The following is an 18,808-nucleotide window of genomic DNA, read 5'->3' as shown; positions in this document are numbered from 1 at the left end:
CAGAACCCCTAAAGGGGCAGGGGAAGCTAAAGTTTTCTGTTAATAATGTATCAACAGTAGAAATGCTGTGTATACATGAGCCTGTTTATTATTTGTACAGAAATGTTTAGTGAGTCAGAACCTCAGGAAAAGATATGAATTTGTGGCATTCTCTTGCAAGGGTTGCAAGCACTCTTTTGCAAGGGTGAAAGGTTTACTCTTGAAATCTTTTTTTACAATTGGGGTATATTAAATAGAAATAATTGGAAGAGTGATACTCAGCAGGAGACTTGCTGCTTTAATTAGGATTTTCAGTCCAGGCTATCAGCATTTTCAGATGCACTAGCTAGTTTACTCTCTCTATTTGCAGAGTTTAAAGGGAGGACTTTTGGGGGGGACAGAAAGGGAAACAGAGAGGAAAGGAAAGCAGATATTCACTAGGTCCAGGAGATAGGAGAAATGTCCATCCTAAGAAAAGCAGTTGTGCCAGGTGTTTGTAGCAAGTCCAGCAAGAGTACCGTATTTCCTCATATATAGGCTGTAGCTTATACATGGGTTTTACAAATCTGCCTATGGGGTGCGGCTTACTTAAATGGGGCAGCCTATCTAAAGCTAAAGTAGCCACTATCGTTCCCCCCCCCCCCCCCGCCCAATGTGCCACACAACACATAAGAGTATGGAGGCTCCTTGATAGCCATCCACCACAAACAGGGCAATGAATCTACAGTATCTTGCTTTGAGGAGTCCATCCCACTTGTTTTTGAGCAAAAAGATGAGGCAGATAGAAGCTTTTTATTTCAAATTGGGAAATCCAAAATGGCTTCAGCAGCAGCAATTTTAGTGCCAAAAATGGCTCGGGAAAAACAAACTGAAAAATTTAAAAAAACGGCAATTTTAGGATTTTTCAGGTGAGGGGACCCAGGACTAATCACTAAACCTCCCAAAACACCGTTTTGGAGACCCCCACCCTGAATCAATCTGCCAGGCTGTCAGCCTGCTACTCACTGTGAAATGCTGTGTGCTGGGAGATGCAAAATGGAAGCTGTAAAAGCTTACAGGGATATCATCTGCCTCAACAAGCCCTTGAACCCGGACTGCCTGTTTCTTCTGACTGCCTCTTGGGCTCAATGTCCTGGCTGGAGACCTCAACCCCTTCCGGAGTCTAAGCATTCAAAATGGGAAGAGGAACGCAGTTGGCCCTGATCCTGGATAAACCACCACGGAGCCATGCAGTCTGTGCTCAAACACACTAGCGGATGAACCTGAGGTGAGCTGTGCTCCCAAGTGAATAGTTCCCGAGCACCTGAACTATGAATGCAGGCTGTACAGGTGGGTGCAATGCCAAGCAGCCAACCTCCTAGAAGCAGACTCTCCACCTCAGAGTCTGTGATCTCCCATAGCCAGAGCTGTCCCCCAAGGGGATCCTTTGCAGCATGAAAAATAAATCATGCAAAGTAGCAGAAAAAATACTGAAGTTAAAGAAAAATAAACCTGAGCAGAAAAGACTATCTCTTACTGTCTCGCTTGTAGGAAGACAACTGGAAGTTGGAGGGCAGTCCAGAGGTAAGGGAGGAGGAGCAAAACTATACAAATGAAGCTTACTACAAGAGATCTCGTGAGATGGGATTGACCATCCGAGAGTTCTGGCAAAGTGTGTCTTAGTGCTATGGTAGCCCCAGATGATTAAAAAGGATTTCAGGCACAAGGAGCAGAGGGGTTTAAGGAAGCAGGCATAAGGAGCTGGAAATGTAACTTTTTTGAGACGAGACAGAGTAGGGTTGCCAGACATCCAGATTTTCTAGGCCAAATCCTCTTTTTAGAGGACTGTCGGTGTGGTTTCTTGGACTTGAAGGAGTATGTCCAGGTTTTGGACTCACTCTCTCCAGTCCAGCTACCACCCTGGAGCTTAGTATGACTCTCCCTTATTGGCCTGTCACCATGTACCACCTCAGCAGTGCAATTTCAAACTTCAGGCAGCAGGCACCATTAGCGACATGATCCTGCTGCTGTCAGCCTGCCCCAGAAGCCTTTGCTCTGCAGCATCCTGCCTACATGGGAACAGGAAGTCGCTGCAGAGTGAAGGCTTCTGGGGCAGGCCCACAGCAGCAGGATCATATCGTTAATGCTGCTGGTTGCCTGAAGTTTGAAATTGCAGTGCCGGAGGAGGTATGTAGGGACAGGGAAGACTTGGAGAGCCATACACGACTCCGGGGTGGCCTGGGTGGCGGGCTGGAGAGTGAGACAGAGGCTGCGCTGGGGGTATGGACATGATTAATCGGAGACAGGGCACTGGGAGTGGAGCTGGGGGTGCAGAGCTGGGAGGCAGGAGCATGTGTCTTCTTTTTTGACTTCACAAATATGGTAACCCTAAGAAATGAGGGGGGGGGGGGGAGAAAAGCCAAACAGGATACTGTATAAGCAGAAGCTGAAAATTGGGTGTTAACTAAATACAAAAGCTGCTATAAACTAAGATGGAGCAGAGTTAGGCAAAAAAAAAATTATTAGAGCAAACATCAAGTAAGGAGAAGGAACCTAATTTTGTTTTAGTTAAAAATGGAACCCTAAAAGAGCCTTCGGCCTTGGTCCTGATCTTTCTCAACACAAATCCTAGGGAGAGAGCAAATGGAAGGCATAAGATGTTGTTTGCTTTGCCAGAAGAAGGTGCATAGCTTCCTCTCTCTCTCACCCCCCACCCCCTCTTTCCCCCTACCAATTCTTTCACCAAGACAGAGACACAGACCCTAATTACAGCTTCCATCATTCTGGACCAGTAGCCCTACAAGCACTACTCTAGCTTGTTGCCTTTCAGCCCTATAAGCATCACCTCTGCTGCTCACATCAGGACCACAAGATCCAATTCCACCATTTCCTCCATGGCTCATTAACATCATTCTCATTGGCTGCCTTGCAGTACAACATCCATCATTGCTACCATACTCCAGAATGAGGATTCTTCCAACTGGCACCCTCTGAGGTGTGGAAGACCAGTCATCATTTACATGGCAGAGTCTGGATAAAAAGGGGATTAGTATATTTCTATGAATGTCACCAACGCTGTGAATGTGAAGCTAGCCTGATATGGGATCATGCAATACAAGCTTTACCTCATCTCTGTGATATTCACTACAAAACTGTTTCCTGGTTCTATTCCTGTATTTTCATAACATTGGAAAAATAAAAGTTGGTAGTCCCATTTTATAAAGTTTCTTTTTTAGGTATCTTATAGGTATTTTATAAAGTTTCTTTTTTAGGCACTGTATATGCTTTACAGTGCAGGCATGCAAAATTCCACGTACCCTACCACCGTGGTATCTACCCCTCGAACTAACAGACATCCAGGGACATTTAATTAGCTAACTGCAAGAATTACAAACTTCAATGGACCTCCCTTAGAAGCCATCATTTTCAATTAGTAGATTAGAGAGCACAATGGAATGAAGTAAAACAAAATGGATGTATGTGATTTTAATTGATTGTTTGGTGCCACCTGAAGCATCCGACCAGATTTCATCGAATGAAGGCTGGAAGAGGGCAGAATCTAGAACAAAGTAATATTTCTTCACAGAAAAAGTGGTAGATGCATGAAACTTTATCCCAGAAGTGATAGCAGGAAATAAAAACAGTAACCCATTTCATGAAAGCTGGTAAAAAGCCAGTGGTCAAGGAAGTTATAAAACTGCAGTAGGAAGACAAAATGGACAGTAAGAAGGGTGTTGTAGAGAGGGAGATCTGTTATTACACTAGGTGTTTCTATGTTCTGGGTGGTACTGATATTTTCCTTTAAAATAGTTCAAAAACATGTTTTCAATCATAAGAAGCCCACTGAAAAGTAAATAAGCTACTTTCTTGGTGTCCTGCAAATGGGGAAATGATACCGCTGAAAATGTGCTGTATATAGTTTATTTTAGATCTTAATAAGAACCAAAAAAAAGTGGAGGGGGAGAGGACAGAAACTATGTTTTTAACAGAATGAAATCCTCTACTCATCTGTATGATGGAAGCACGCATGTTAAAATGATAGCATATGTGAACTTGTTTAGATGATGGGCTTCATGTCAAAAACTAAAGGTTTTCATCCTTTAATAAATTTAGGTACAAGAACTTTGATCAGAATTCCAAGAGGCTCTGAGTGATCCCAGATAGAAGTAGTAAGGCATCAAAAGAACATAAGCACTACCATCTCCGGATCAGACCTTCGGTCCATCAAGTCCGGCGATCCACACACGCGGAGGCCCAGCCAGGTGTACACCTGGCGTAATTTTAATCACCCATATCCCTCTATGCCTCTCGTAAGGAGATGTGCATCTAGTTTGCTTTTAAATCCTAGAACGGTGGATTCCGCAATAACCTCCTCTGGGAGAGCATTCCAGGTGTCCACTACTCGTTGCGTGAAGCAGAACTTCCTGATATTTGTCCTGGACTTGTCCCCCCTTAGGTTCAGTCCATGTCCTCTTGTCCATGTCACATTGGACATTGTAAATAATTTTTTTTCCTGCTCTATTTTGTCGATCCCTTTCAGTATTTTGAAAGTCTCGATCATATCCCCTCACAGTCTCCTTTTCTCAAGGGAGAACAATCCCAGTCTCTTAAGTCTTTCCTCGTATTCCAAGTTCTCCATACCTTTTATTAGCTTCGTTGCTCGTCTCTGCACCCTCTCCAGCAGTTTTATATCCTTCTTTAGATCGGGAGATCAATGTTGGACACAGTATTCCAAGTGTGGTCTGACCATTGCCCTATAAAGCGGCATTATAACTTTCTCCGATCTACTCGTGATTCCTTTCTTTATCATGCCTAACATTCTATTTGCTTTCTTTGCCGCTGCTGTGCATTGTGCCGATGGTTTCAGGGTCCTATCTATCAGTACATCCAGGTCCTTTTCTTGCTCGCTCTTACCCAGAGTTGCACCTGACATTCTATACTCGTGTTCCTTGTTCTTTCTGCCTAAATGCATTACTTTGCACTTTTCCACATTAAACTTCATCTGCCATTTCTCCGCCCATTTCTCTGACACAAGTCACTTTGGAGTTCCTTGCTATCCTTCTGTGATCTGATTGCCCGGCATAGCTTTGTGTCATCTGCAAACTTGATGATCTCACTGGATGTTCCTTCTTCTAGGTCACTGATGAAAATATTAAATAAGATGGGCCCAAGTATCGAGCCCTGTGGCACACCGCTAGTCACTTTCTCCCAGTCTGAGAATTTCCCATTTATGCCCACTCTCTGCTTTCTGTTCTCCAGCCATTTGCCTATCCATCTTAGTATATCTCTTTCTATTCCATGGCTTTGTAGTTTCCTGAGAAGTCTTTCATGTGGAACCTTGTCGAACGCTTTCTGGAAGTCCAAGTATATTATGTCCACCAGTTCTCCACTATCAATTTGTTTGTTCACGGTCTCAAATAATTGAAGTAAATTTATCAAACATGATTTCCCTTTCCTGAAGTCATGTTGACTGGCTCTCATCAGGTCGTGTGTATCCAAGTGCCGGACTATGCGATCTTTAATCAGTGCTTCAACCATCTTTCCAGGGACAGACGTTAAAACTCACAGGTCTGCAGTTGCCCGGTTCTCCTCTTGATCCTTTTTTGAAAATTGGCGTGACATTCGCTATCTTCCAATCGTCCGGTATCTGTCCAGTTCTAATTGACAGGTTGGCAAAGTTATGTTTGCTGTGGGAAATTAAGGTTTTCATACAAATTCCTAAAACTGGCTCATCTAATCCAGTTTGAGTAGAGGAGAAAACACTACTGTAAAAGTCTGAAATATCAGTAGGAACATTATAATAATGTGATGAGCTCTTTTTTTTCAATTGCAGTTAAAGAAAAATATATAGAAAAAAATGCAGTAACACGCTTGCCACAAAAAGCTTTAATTATTAATGCATTTGGATTTTAACTGAACCATACAAGAGAATTGAAACACAGAAATGATCTTTTAAATTTATCCTATACTCTGCTGCATTGGGAGCTCCAACTTAAATTTCATTATGCCTCTACATCTCTCCTACAAGAGCCTTTCACAGGTCGATTAGTCCACATCACTGTTGTCCTAAATGCTTACAACCATATGTCTCACTTGAACATTTGTTTTGGGCCTATCCTAAGATAATATCTTTCTGGCCCATACTGGGGTAATCTGTTTCCTTTTTGTGGAAGAGATGTTGGAATTCTGGTCCCAGGGCCCTATTTGGATGTTATTCTATATTGTCTCCTAAGCCTAAAGGTCTGTCTGCTTTTGTGGCTAGAACTGTTTTAATTGGCAAAAAGGTCATCCTGAATGTCTGGTTGAATCATGAGCCATCACATATGCCCACTGAAATTATCTTATGATTGTGCACCTTCACTGGAACATCGCAACTTTGTGGACATTGACTCTCTACAGGGCCAACATTTTTGTCGAATCTGGGAGCACTTTTGGATGGTGCTCACATCTTATGCTCGTAGTAGATGATTAAATGCCTAATCTTATCATCTTGTTCTCTTCATGAGATCTATTAGCACTCAGATATTGGGGAAGGGGGAAGGGGTAGAGACTTTACTGATGTTATATCTCTGTTCAGCTGCTGTTGTATGCTATTTGTTTTTTTAAATTCAATAAAGAAATTTAAACATAAATTTATCCTATACTTAAGTTCAAAAACTATTCATATGCTAAGCAAGGTTGGATGTTCCAAAAATCCATTGTTCCCAAAGACGACTCCTTTCCAATGCTTAGATAAACAACCCCACACATTTTAGCAATACCCAATAATTATCAGAAAGTTGTAATGGCTGTTTAATGTATATTGTATACTGAATATTACACAATGCTCATGATTGAATGCTAACATTAAGAAAACGGATATGTTCAAACATCAAAAAGGAATTGAAAAGAAATAAGAAATAAAACTACTCATGAATAAAAAATAAAATAGTAATACAGATTTGTAAAGAAATCTTAGGCCTTGCATAGAGAATATTTATCTACAAGAACCAGATTGTCTCACAAGGTAACCTTATATTTATTTATTTGATTTTTTTAGCCTGTCCTCCCAAAAGAGCCCAGAAGAACTTACCCACAAATCCTTCTTCTCCAACTAATTTAAGAGCAATCTTGTCTGCTAAAACTGAAGAGTTTCCATGTGCAATGTTAGCAAAAGGTCCAGCATGCACAAACACAGGCGTACCCTGTACAACACAAGAGAGAAAAAAATAACATTTCATTTAACTCTCATAAAGAGGAAAGCAGAAAAGGCAAGGTAGAACAGTATGACCTATTATCTTTATAATGTCCTTAAAATTATCAAGAAGTGGGGGTCAGAATTAATAGGAATGATCACAAAGATACAGCACTTTTCACCTCAAGGGCACTGGTCAAAGTCTGGCTCAGGTGGACTATGTGAACAAAGACAGTGGTCTCAGTCCAGTTGTAAGGGCCACAAGAGTTCAAATCATGGCTCTTATCAGATTCCTATCATTTTTTTAATGTATTTATGCATTCATTCATTTAATTTTCTATACCGTTCTCCCAGGGGAGCTTAGAATGATTTATATGAATTTATTCAGGTACTCAAACATTTTCCCTGTCTGTCCTGGTGGGCTCATAATCTATCTAGCAATTTGTGAAATTTGCTGCATACCTCATACCTTACCTTGTTTAAAAGCCCTGACAGTAGTTGACAGGAGAAGCAAAATATTTCTCCAATTAAAATTTTTTTTAAAGCCCACCCTAACAAAGTGCCCCCTCCCTAACAGAACCAAAAAAAAAAAGCAGGCTGTCGCCCAACGATGCCCGCCACCGCCACAAACGAATGGCAGGAGGGATTCCCACTCCCTCCTGCTATCAGCCCCTCTTCTTTCTCCCTCCCCCCAAAACAAATGACAGGAGGGATGCCCACTCTCTCCTGCCACCGAACAGCAGACACCGACATCCCCTGCCCATACCTTAAGTTGGGAGCAGGAAGGGTGCTCAGTCCCTCCTGCTCCTCGGCCTCCAGAAATGAACTGCGGGGAGGGGCCGAAGGCCCTGATTGGCTCAGGCTCCTCTCTTGGGAGCCATTATTTTGCCAAAGTCTAACAACATTCTGAGCGAGATAAGTTTCATGAATTCTACACTATTCTATCACTAGTAAATTGATTGTGGATACTTGCTCAGATAGGAGGATTGGAAATTTCTGAACCGATGAGGTCATCTTCCTTTCTAGTATGCTTGCTTAGTTGGTACTTGCAGCATATGGGGATTTGAGATTTTTCCTCCAGAAAAATTTCCTCCTTTAACAGATTTTGTTCAGCATTATAAACGTAGCAGTGGCATAGAATACCCTTTATATTTCAAAGCTGTTTCACGAACTTTAATCTGAAGCAGAGTGGTATTTTCTGTGGATTAAGGACTTACCCAGTGTCACAAGGAGCAGTATAGGTTACCCATGTGCCACCCTTGAGTACACCCCCAGTGATTAAAACAAATTTGATAAACATACTGTTTAACATGTTACAATTCCAAAAAGGTTACAATAATAATAATAATAATAATAATAAAATAACAATTGTGAACTTCATTGATGGATAGGAAAGGCTTACTGACATTCATTTCTGACCACTCATTCATTAATAAAACATTAACAATATACTCAGGCAAAACAAGAGTACGAAAACCTAAAACCCAGGACATTAACCTGTGAAAACCAGTGCACACAAATGGGTTTTCATAGCAACTAAATTTTCCCTCCCCACTAAGAACTCTGGTAGGTCATTCCATCACCTTGGAGCTAACCAATAATATGTTCTCTTTCTAAACTATGCCACTCAAAAATATTCCTTGACAAAACCTATGCCTTCCAAGCCGCCAAACTAAACCCTTGGCTGGCCCAAATGGTCCTCAAAGCCCACAACTACCTCAACTTCAGAAAAACACTTAAAACCCACCTATTCCGAGAGCAAGACCCTTAAAGCCCCTAATGCCCCTTCCTTCAATCCTCCTCCTCCCTCCTACCGAAACTTCTCCCCCCCCCGTCTCCCTCCTCTCCCCCCTTCTTCCTCCTTGTAGTTCGTAATTCTATGATAAATTTGGAATGTAACCACTTGTAACTACTTTCTCCTTGCTATTCGCAACTCTATGATCAATTTGGTATTTACCCATTTGTAACTTTTCTCTCCTTGCTGTTCGCAACTCTATGATCAATTTAGCATGTAACCTCTTGTAATTTGTTCTAACCAATGTGAACCGCCTAGAACTCTTCTGGGTATGGTGGTATACAAAAATAAAGTTATTATTATTATTATAAACCACTCTCACCTGGATAAGCTAAGAGATGGGAATACAAGACGGTTATCCTGAATAGAAAGCAAAACTCAAATGGGCAAGTAACGAATCACCAAAAAACTTACATATGATGGCTGTGGATTATAATAAATACAGTGAATCAATTTCATTGCTTTTTTTAGGTCAATAATTTTTTTATTATATAATTGAAGAGCTAGAGAATAAGCAGTCAGCTACTGATGAGTCTGTAAAGGAAGTTCACCGGCAGTTGAATCAGGTGTCTATACTGGAAAAGGAGCTTGATGATTTCCACAACCGTGCAAGGAAAAATAACTTCAGACTGCTTGGGTTACCAGAAGGAAGAGAAGGACAAGATCTCATCAAGTTTCTCACTAATTTTGTGCCTTCATTACTGGATTTAAAATTCGAACAGGAATTTGAATCTGAATTTGCACACAGAGTTCCATCACAAAGGCTGCCTAAGGAGAAGGAAAAGTTTCCATGTCCCATAATAGCAAGACTGCTTCAGTTCAATTTCATTGTCTTAAATTTAATTCATTGAAAAGCCAGCAGCCAATGATGATGTTTAAACAGTGGTGTGATGCGATTATACCTTCAAGCATTTCCTAACAATCTAATTGCAGTCTTCTGCAATGTCTACAGCCATATTAGATTATAATAACAGAGACTCGCATAAACCAGATTCTCATAGTCTAATTTAGAGATAAATGCATGAATAAGAACAATAGAGTGTAATAAATCCGTGACTTGTTCTTCAAATGTCTTACATGTATCATCACTTGACCTAATAAAAATGGCAGGTGATGGATACACATTCCCAGTCAATCAATATACCTCTGTCTTCTCCAAATTCAAAACTAAACTTGTAGTTAGTTACATGCTGTACTGCTTAAGTGTTCACTTATAGAACAGCACCAAGTGCAGTTGCATGTGTATGTACCAATTAAGGCAACAACAAAAACAATGGAGCAAATGATCCTGAAATTCAGGAGGTTTGCAGTGCAAAAGTTTATTATCCTCAAAATATCATTTGATATGGAACTTGTGTCAATATTCACAATATATATGTATTGTTCACAGATTATGCTGTGGAAACAGGATCATTTGCACACATAAACGCATGCACCCAGTTACAGAATAGCTCCTTCATGTGTTTATACAGGGCATTTCCTGATGTTGCTTCTGAGTTCACCTCCTTGCAGCCTCATTTAATATCATGTCCCTGATAGTTATAGCATTCTTTCTAGTTTACACTTCAGTTTAACCTTTCAAATATAATATGTATTATAAACAGGGTAAAGAATTTTTAATGGAAATATGCCAGGTTTGGCTACAATGATACATTTTGCATTAGTCAAATAACCTACGTAAAGAAGAGGAAAAATAAATTCCACTTTTAAGATTTTTCATTAAGTGAAGGAGAATCTCTTTTTTTATGATGACATGGATGCCATTATTTAGTACAATGCCATTTCACCACAAAATCCATTGACATTTTTTTTTTACATACAGCTCATGTACTACATACTGTAATATGTTCCTCTATCAATGAAGGTCCTCAGCATCTATAACATAAGAACAAAAGATTTGCTGCTGCTGGGTCAGACCAGTGGTCCATCATGCCCAGCAGTCTGTTCACGCAGCGGCCCTCTGGTCAAAGACCAGCGCCCTAACTGACACTAGCCCTACCTGTGTACGTTCTGGTCCAGCAAGAACTTGTCTACCTTTGCCTTGAATCCCTGGAGGGTGTTTTCCCCTATGACAGAATCCGGAAGAGCGTTCCAGTTTTCTAAGATGGTTAAGGGTGAAGAATTTCCTTACGTTCGTACGGAATCTATCCCCTTTCAATTTTAGAGAGTGCCCTCTCGTTCTCCCTACCTTGGAGAGGGTGAACAACCTGTCCTTGAATGTTTCGATCATGTCCCCTCTCAATCTCCTCTGTTCGAGGGAGAAAAGGCCCAGTTTTTCTAATCTTTCACTCTTCCAGCCCCTTAACCATCTTAGTCGCTCTTCTCTGGACCATTTCGATTAGTATCATGTCCTTCTTCATGTACGGCGACTAGTGCTAGACGCAGTACTCCAGGTGAGGGCGCACCATAGCCCGATACAGTGGCATGATAACTTTCTTCAATCTGTTCCCCTTCTTTATCATCCCCTTCTTTATCATTCCTAGCATTCTGTTCGCCTTTTTTGCCGCCACCACACATTGCATGGACAGCTTCATCGACTTGTCGATCATAACTCCCAAGTCTTTTTCCTGGGAGGTCTCTCCAAGTATCACCCTGGACATCCTGTATTCGTGCATGAGATTTTTGTTACCTACATGCATCACTTTACACTTATCCAAGTTGAACCTCATCTGCCATGTTAATGCCCATTCCTCAAGCATGATTATGTCATGTTACAGATCTTTGCAATCCCCGTGTCTTCACTACTCTGAATAATTTCGTATCGTCGACAAATTTAATCACCTCACTTGGCGTACCAATGTCCAGATCATTTATAAAGATGTTGAAGAGCATGGGTCCAAGCACCGAGTCCTGCGGCATCCCACTGGTGACGCTCTTCCAGTCCGAGTATTGTCCATTTACCCCCACTCTCTGTTTCCTATGCACCAGCCAGTTTTTAATCCATGTGAGTATTTCACCCTCGATTCCATGGCTCGCAATTTTCTGAAGTAGTCATTCATGCGGAACCTTGTCAAACGCCTTCTGAAAATCCAGATATACAATGTCGACCAGATCGCCTTTGTCTATGTCTGTTTACTCCCTCAAAGAAGTGCAGCAAGTTCGTCAAACATGATCTGCCTTTGCTAAAACCATGCTGACTGGTCCTCATCAGCCCGTGTCAGTCAAGATGATCAATGATGCGGTCCTTTATCAGCGACTCTACCATCTTTCCCGGTACTGAGGTCAGACTCACCGGTCTGTAGTTTCCCGGATCTCCCCTCAAACCTTTCTTGAAGATCGACATAACATTTGCCACCTTTCAGTCTTCCGGAATCTTTTCCGATTTGATCGACAGATTGGCTATTAGTTGAAGCAGTTCAGCTATGGTCCCTTTCAGTTCCTTGATGACCCTCGGATGGATGCCATCTGGTCCCGGGGATTTATCGCTCTTAAGCCTATCAATCTGCCTACACACCTCCTCTAGACTGACCATCAATCCTGTCAGCTTTCCGTTTTCGTTTCCAGCATATAGTCTGATGGGTATGCTATGCACATCTTCTTCGGTAAATACAGACGCAAAAAATGTGTTTAGTTTCTCAGCGATTGCTTTGTCCTCCTTTAGCGCTCCCTTTATTCCATGGTCATCCAACGGTCCCACCGCTTCCTTCGCAGGTCGTTTCCCCTTAATATATCGAAAGAATGGCTTCAACACACAGGCAGAGAAATCCACAATTTGGTTTGATTCCTCTAGCTGGGGTCTTGATTTTGAGTGCACTGTAAAGTTAGGGTAGTATAACTACAAAGAGGAGGGTATAGTCCTTCTCAAAGAAGACAAAAAAATTTTCAGGTCATTCTGGTAAGCTTCTCCTTCATTATACCCAAAGACTCCCAGACCTAGAAGTCATAAAAGAAACAAAGACCCATTTGCATATACTGTACCTCTTCTCCTCTCCACCATCCTGGTGTACCTCTTGAAATGTTTGCCAGCGCAAGCAGCATCTTCCACCTGCTGCTCACACCGACCTCAGCTCCTTTCTGGGTGTAGGAGCCAAGGCCGAAGCCGGACTCAGCTCCCTTCTGGGTGCCTCCCTTCTTTCTAGGTGCAGGAGCTGAGGCTGGCGCAAGCAGCAGGTGAAATATGTTGCTCGTGTCAGCGAACATACCAAGAGGTATCCTGGGGGTTGGCATTCAAGTGGTGAGGGGCAGGGCGCTCAAGCGATGGATGCACGGCACAGCCACCCTCTCTAGCTACATGACTGGAAAGGGATGCCCACTCTCTCCTGCCACCGTGATCCCCCGGCCAAGATCCCCTGAACTGACCCCTCCCCTTCCCTACGACAAAAAATCAGGAGGGATGCCCCCTCCCCAAACCACCCCACATCCCCTGAACCACCCCCTCTACCAGTACCAGTTAGAAGTTGTAAACTGAAAAAACACCATAAACCCCTTCTTTCACATCAAGCAGCATTGTGGGGTAAAGACCTAGATCAACTGATTTCGCCCACTACTTATGAGGAATTCAGAAAACGTCTAAAAACTCAACTGTTCCTAAAGTATCTAGACCCACTCATCTTCTTTCTCCTCCATAGTGATTCCTCTGTCCTATTAATCTCTTTCTCCTCAACAACGCATTTCCGGTCCTATTTACTCTCCTCTTCCCCCCTCTTAAATTCAATCAATTTGTACCTCGCTTAATCTATTGTAAACCGCATAGAACTTAACGGTATTGCGGTATATAAACTGTTATTATTATTATTACATTAAGATGGCAGCAGGAGGGATGCCCAGTCCCTCCTTCTTGCAGGTTCACCACTCCAAAATGGCAGGTCTTCCCCTTCCTAGTGCATCCTGGGATGCATAGGAAGGGGCCTACGACCCTGATTGGCTCAGACGCCTAAGGCCCTCCTCCCCCCCATTGCAACCGCTGACCCATTCAGGAGCGCTGGATGCCCTCTGGGAAAAGGGTGGTCGAGCAACAGGCTGGAACTGCGTGCCATCTAGTTTGCTTTGTGTAATTGCAGAAGACTCTTGAAGGTCAAGCGGTCAGAGTCCTCCACAGTGGTGGCCTATGTCAATCTCCAGGGAGGACAAGGAGTGGTTTCTGTGTCTGGAAGTCCACATGCTCTTTTACTGGGCAGAGCGGCATCTTCAGGCGCTGTCGGCAGCACATGTCGCGGGCGTAGACAATGTTCAGGCCAACTTCCTCAGAAGACAGACCTTGGATCCGGGCGAGTGATCACTGTCAATGGCAGCATTTCAGGCCACTGTCCAGTACTGGGACAGTCCACACTTCGACCTCATGGAGATGGCGAAAAACAAGAAAGCAGACATATTCGAGCCCAGAAGCAAGGGTCTAGATGTGCTAGTCTAGCCGTGGCCTTAGGGCATCCTGTTGTCACCTGGGATGACTCTACTTAGTGTTTCCTGGGCTGCGGGGCATCCGCATCCTTACACATGGAACGATCACAATTTCCAGGCCCCAAAAACAAAGATGGTTATCCCAATGGGTTGGCTACCTATTTTGGCACCTTAGTACACAGAGGAGAGGATAAGCTGTCCATTCCCACCTCTCCGGTCCACACCATCAGAACGTGGTGCAAGTACACTCCAGAGGTGCAAGTCTGACATGAATTTGGGGTAGAAGAGCCCAAGGACTCCATCCCAAGTTTTGAGGCAAAAACTGCAGATTTGGAAGTGCAGGGAACTTATTAAAAAAAAATCACTAAAAATCCAAGATGGTCACGTGCAGATTTTCACACCTAAAATCACTAATTAAACTAACTTCCCAAAGTTCAAAATCGGTGATTTTGGGATTATTGAGAAGGGGGAACACAGGGGCACATGCAGGGATCCTCAAACACCTGAAATTCAGACAACCCTCTCTCTCAATTCACCTCAGAGGCTGTAATAGCTTTACTCACTAACCTGTGCTGCAATGTGCTGTAGTCTGCCTCAGCTGTCTTAAAGTACCGGTAGCTGTAATGGAGAAGAATCACTGCCTCATGCTGGATATGCCTCGTTCACGATTATCTTCGGGCTGCCAGTCTGACCGCTCCCCCACCCCTGCGGACCAATGGATTTGCTATCAGAAAGGGGGGTAAGACGAAAACAGCACCGTAAGACACCCCGCTGGGCCTCCTACAGATGCCTGACAGCCCTGTGCTCAAACCCCTGCAGAGCAGTAGGTGAAAAAAGTAAGCAAGGACAGCCCCGGACTCCAAAAACACTAAAGCAGACCACAGTCTGCTTCTTCTCTACACAGGCAGAGAAATGCCAAGGATAAAATAGTTCTTCCAGAGCCCAGCAGAGGAGAGGAAGCGTGGGAGCCCTGCTCCGCCCCCCTCCCCGACCAGCAAAAAACCCGATATCACCCCCTGCAGCAGCGGACTTTTGTCTCTTCCAGAGCCCAGCAGAGGAGAGGAAGCGTGGGAGCCCTGCTCCGCCCCTCCCCCGACCAGCAAAAGACCCGATTTCCCCTGCAGCAGCGGACTTTTGTTCCTTCCAAAGCCCAGCAGAGGAGAGGAAGCGTGGGAGCCCTGCTCCGCCCTCCCCCAGACCAGCGAGGGACCCGATTTCACCCCCTGCAGCAGCGGACTTTTGTCTCTTCCAGAGCCCAGCAGAGGAGAGGAAGCGTGGGAGCCCTGCTCCGCCCCCCCCCCGACCAGCAAAAGACCCGATTTCCCCTGCAGCAGCGGACTTTTGTTCCTTCCAAAGCCCAGCAGAGGAGAGGAAGCGTGGGAGCCCTGCTCCGCCCCTCCCCCGACCAGCAAAAGACCCGATTTCACCCCCTGCAGCAGCGGACTTTTGTCTCTTCCAGAGCCCAGCAGAGGAGAGGAAGCGTGGGAGCCCTGCTCCGCCCCCCCCCCCGCCCAGCAAAAAAACCCGATATCACCCCCTGCAGCAGCGGACTTTTGTCTCTTCCAGAGCCCAGCAGAGGAGAGGAAGCGTGGGAGCCCTGCTCCGCCCCTCCCCCGACCAGCAAAAGACCCGATTTCACCCCCTGCAGCAGCGGACTTTTGTCTCTTCCAGAGCCCAGCAGAGGAGAGGAAGCGTGGGAGCCCTGCTCCGCCCCTCCCCCGACCAGCAAAAGACCCGATTTCACCCCCTGCAGCAGCGGACTTTTGTCTCTTCCAGAGCCCAGCAGAGGAGAGGAAGCGTGGGAGCCCTGCTCCGCCCCCCTCCCCGACCAGCAAAAAAACCCGATATCACCCCCTGCAGCAGCGGACTTTTGCTTCTTCCAGAGCCCAGCAGAGGAGAGGAAGCGTGGGAGCCCTGCTCCGCCCTCCCCCAGACCAGCGAGGGACCCGATTTCACCCCCTGCAGCAGCAGACTTTTGTCTCTTCAGAGCCCAGCAGAGGAGAGGAAGCGTGGGAGCCCTGCTCCGCCCCTCCCCCGACCAGCAAAAGACCCGATTTCCCCTGCAGCAGCGGACTTTTGTTCCTTCCAGAGCCCAGCAGAGGAGAGGAAGCGTGGGAGCCCTGCTCCGCCCTCCCCCCGACCAGTGAGGGACCCAATTCCACCCCCGCAGCGCTGTCATTAGTTTTTAGAGTCCAGCCACGCCGCCCCTCTCCCCAATCTACGAGGGACCAGACTCATCATACGCCACCACAAGTTAGAGTCTAAACACATAGGCGATTACCTTCACCAGAGAGGAGAGCGATCAGAAACTCCCTCCTCTTCAGAAATCCCTCTCATAAACTCTAACACCATTGCCTCAACTCTATCCAAAGAGTTACTAGGTCCAAAGAATCTTCCACCACACAAACAAAATGGAAAATCACGCCTACAAAATCACACTTGCACTCCTAATACTCTCACTACTCACTTCAAACTGGCAAACCACAGGATATCACTTATCACCCATCCCAATTCTGACATCAACCTCCAGACAACCACATCCACCCAGAAAAATCCACACCACCAGAACCCTAACATCCTGCCCACTGACCAGCCTAGACCACATTCCCACGATCTGGGGAAAACGACCTCCACCAAAACATAAGACCACCACGCAAAAACAACAAGCACCAGCAAATAACATCCTCTACCTCAATCGCAACCTTAACTCCAACACAAAATACACCTCGCTAACCTGTGCCTACATGAACATAAGATCAATAAACCCAAAAGCAAATCTAATCAAAGACTGGATAATCAAAGAACAACTAAACTGTCTCTTCCTAGCCGAAACCTGGCTAACATCCAACACGGACCCATGCATAACCGAATTCTGCCCCATAGGTTACAAAGTAGAAATGGTATGTCGAGAAAACAAACGAGGGGGTGGCCTAGCGATTCTAGTAAAAAACAATCTCAACATAAAAGTGCTACACAAACAATCGACCCTCACTTAGACCTCCTTGCATGCCAACTATCCGACAACACACTCACAGGCACCTTGAACTGTCTACTATGCTACATCACTCCAGGAAAATGGAACACCTCAAAACATGATCTTGAAGAATTCATATTCCAGAACTCTCTATCCTCCTCATACAACTTGCTCCTAGGAGACATTAATCTCCACCTCGAAGACCACACATCCAAACAAGCAAACGAAATACTCTCATACCTCGACGCCCTATCCTACCAGGTCCTCAATCAGGAACCCACGCACAATAAAGGCCACCAACTTGACATTGCAGCATTCACACCTCATAACCTACACTCCCCAAATATTCACATCACCAATGGTACATGGCATCCCTCTCTTTGGTCAGACCACCACAAATACACCTTCACTATCAACTGGCTTCAAAATAACATAAAATCTATGCCCCAAAAAACAACCTTCAAATCTAGACAGAAAATTGAACCAGCCACATTCTGGGACAAAGTGGACCCTGCACTTGACCCCATAGACCCTTCAGACTTCACAAAACACTGGCGCACCCTAAGTGAAACAACCTTGAATGAGCTAGCCCCAGAAAAAAACCAAACACAGAACCTGCAGACCATCAGACAAGTGGTTCGACTCAGAACTCCACCTACTAAAAAGGCATTGCAGACAACTTGAAAGATCTTGGAGAAAAAAGAGAAATGACCAAACCAAATCCGCTTGGAGAACCCAAATCAAACTATATAACAACAAACTTAAGGAAAAGCGCAAAACATACTACACTAAACTAATTGGCACAAACAACCCCGATACAAAAACACTCTTCAACTTAGTAAAAAAACTTACAGACACAAACCCATACCTTGCCACTCAAGGCAACAAAACTCCAACAGCTTCCCAACTAGCTGACCATTTCAAACTCAAGATCATCAAAATCAGAACTACCTTCAACAACTCAACTACCATACTCAACGAGTTAATAACTACCCCCACAACAGAAGAAGCCATAACAGCAGACAGAACATGGGCCACCTTCCCAACTCTACAATGGCCTGAACTGAACCGACTATATAAAAAATACAGCCACACCTCATGCGACTTAAACTACTGCCCATCGTATCTACTCACAAATGCCTCCCCTAAATTCAAAACCAGCCTCATGCAGTGGATACAAAGCACTCTCATAGAAGGCCAATTCCCACAAGATCTAGGAGAGATCATAATCACACCCATACTGAAAGACCAAAAAGGTCCTGTAGACACACCTACCAACTATAGACCGATCGCTTCGATCCCACTCTATGTCAAGCTGATTGAAGGACTTGTGGCTCAATACCTCTCTAACTACTTAGCTGACCACAATATACTTCACTCATCCCAATCAGGATTTAGATCTTACCACAGCACGGAAACACTACTAGCAACACTACTGGACATAGCCCGACAACACCTCAGTAAAGGTCACAGGATCCTAATTATCCAACTAGATCTCTCCGCAGCCTTTGACCTAGTTGATCATACCATACTACTCCAGATACTTGATGCAATAGGGATCTCAGGGGTG

At 44.4% G+C, this 18,808-nt stretch overlaps 1 protein-coding gene across 10 annotated transcripts in view; it reads right to left on the bottom strand.

The window, feature by feature from the left end:
- The window catches only part of MTHFD1L (methylenetetrahydrofolate dehydrogenase (NADP+ dependent) 1 like), a 441,775-nt gene that overhangs the window by 218,551 nt on the left and 204,416 nt on the right, over positions 1-18,808 (bottom strand). For all 10 annotated transcript variants that reach the window (XM_033938573.1, XM_033938565.1, XM_033938569.1 and 7 more), the window contains one exon: positions 7,031-7,142. In XM_033938573.1, coding sequence (XP_033794464.1) covers positions 7,031-7,142 — 112 coding nt within the window. The remainder of the gene's footprint in view (positions 1-7,030; positions 7,143-18,808) is intronic.

The sequence above is a fragment of the Geotrypetes seraphini genome, chromosome 3 (genome assembly GCF_902459505.1).
Source record: "Geotrypetes seraphini chromosome 3, aGeoSer1.1, whole genome shotgun sequence".
Classification (NCBI taxonomy): domain Eukaryota; kingdom Metazoa; phylum Chordata; class Amphibia; order Gymnophiona; family Dermophiidae; genus Geotrypetes; species Geotrypetes seraphini.
This window is presented reverse-complemented; position numbering and strand designations above follow the sequence as displayed.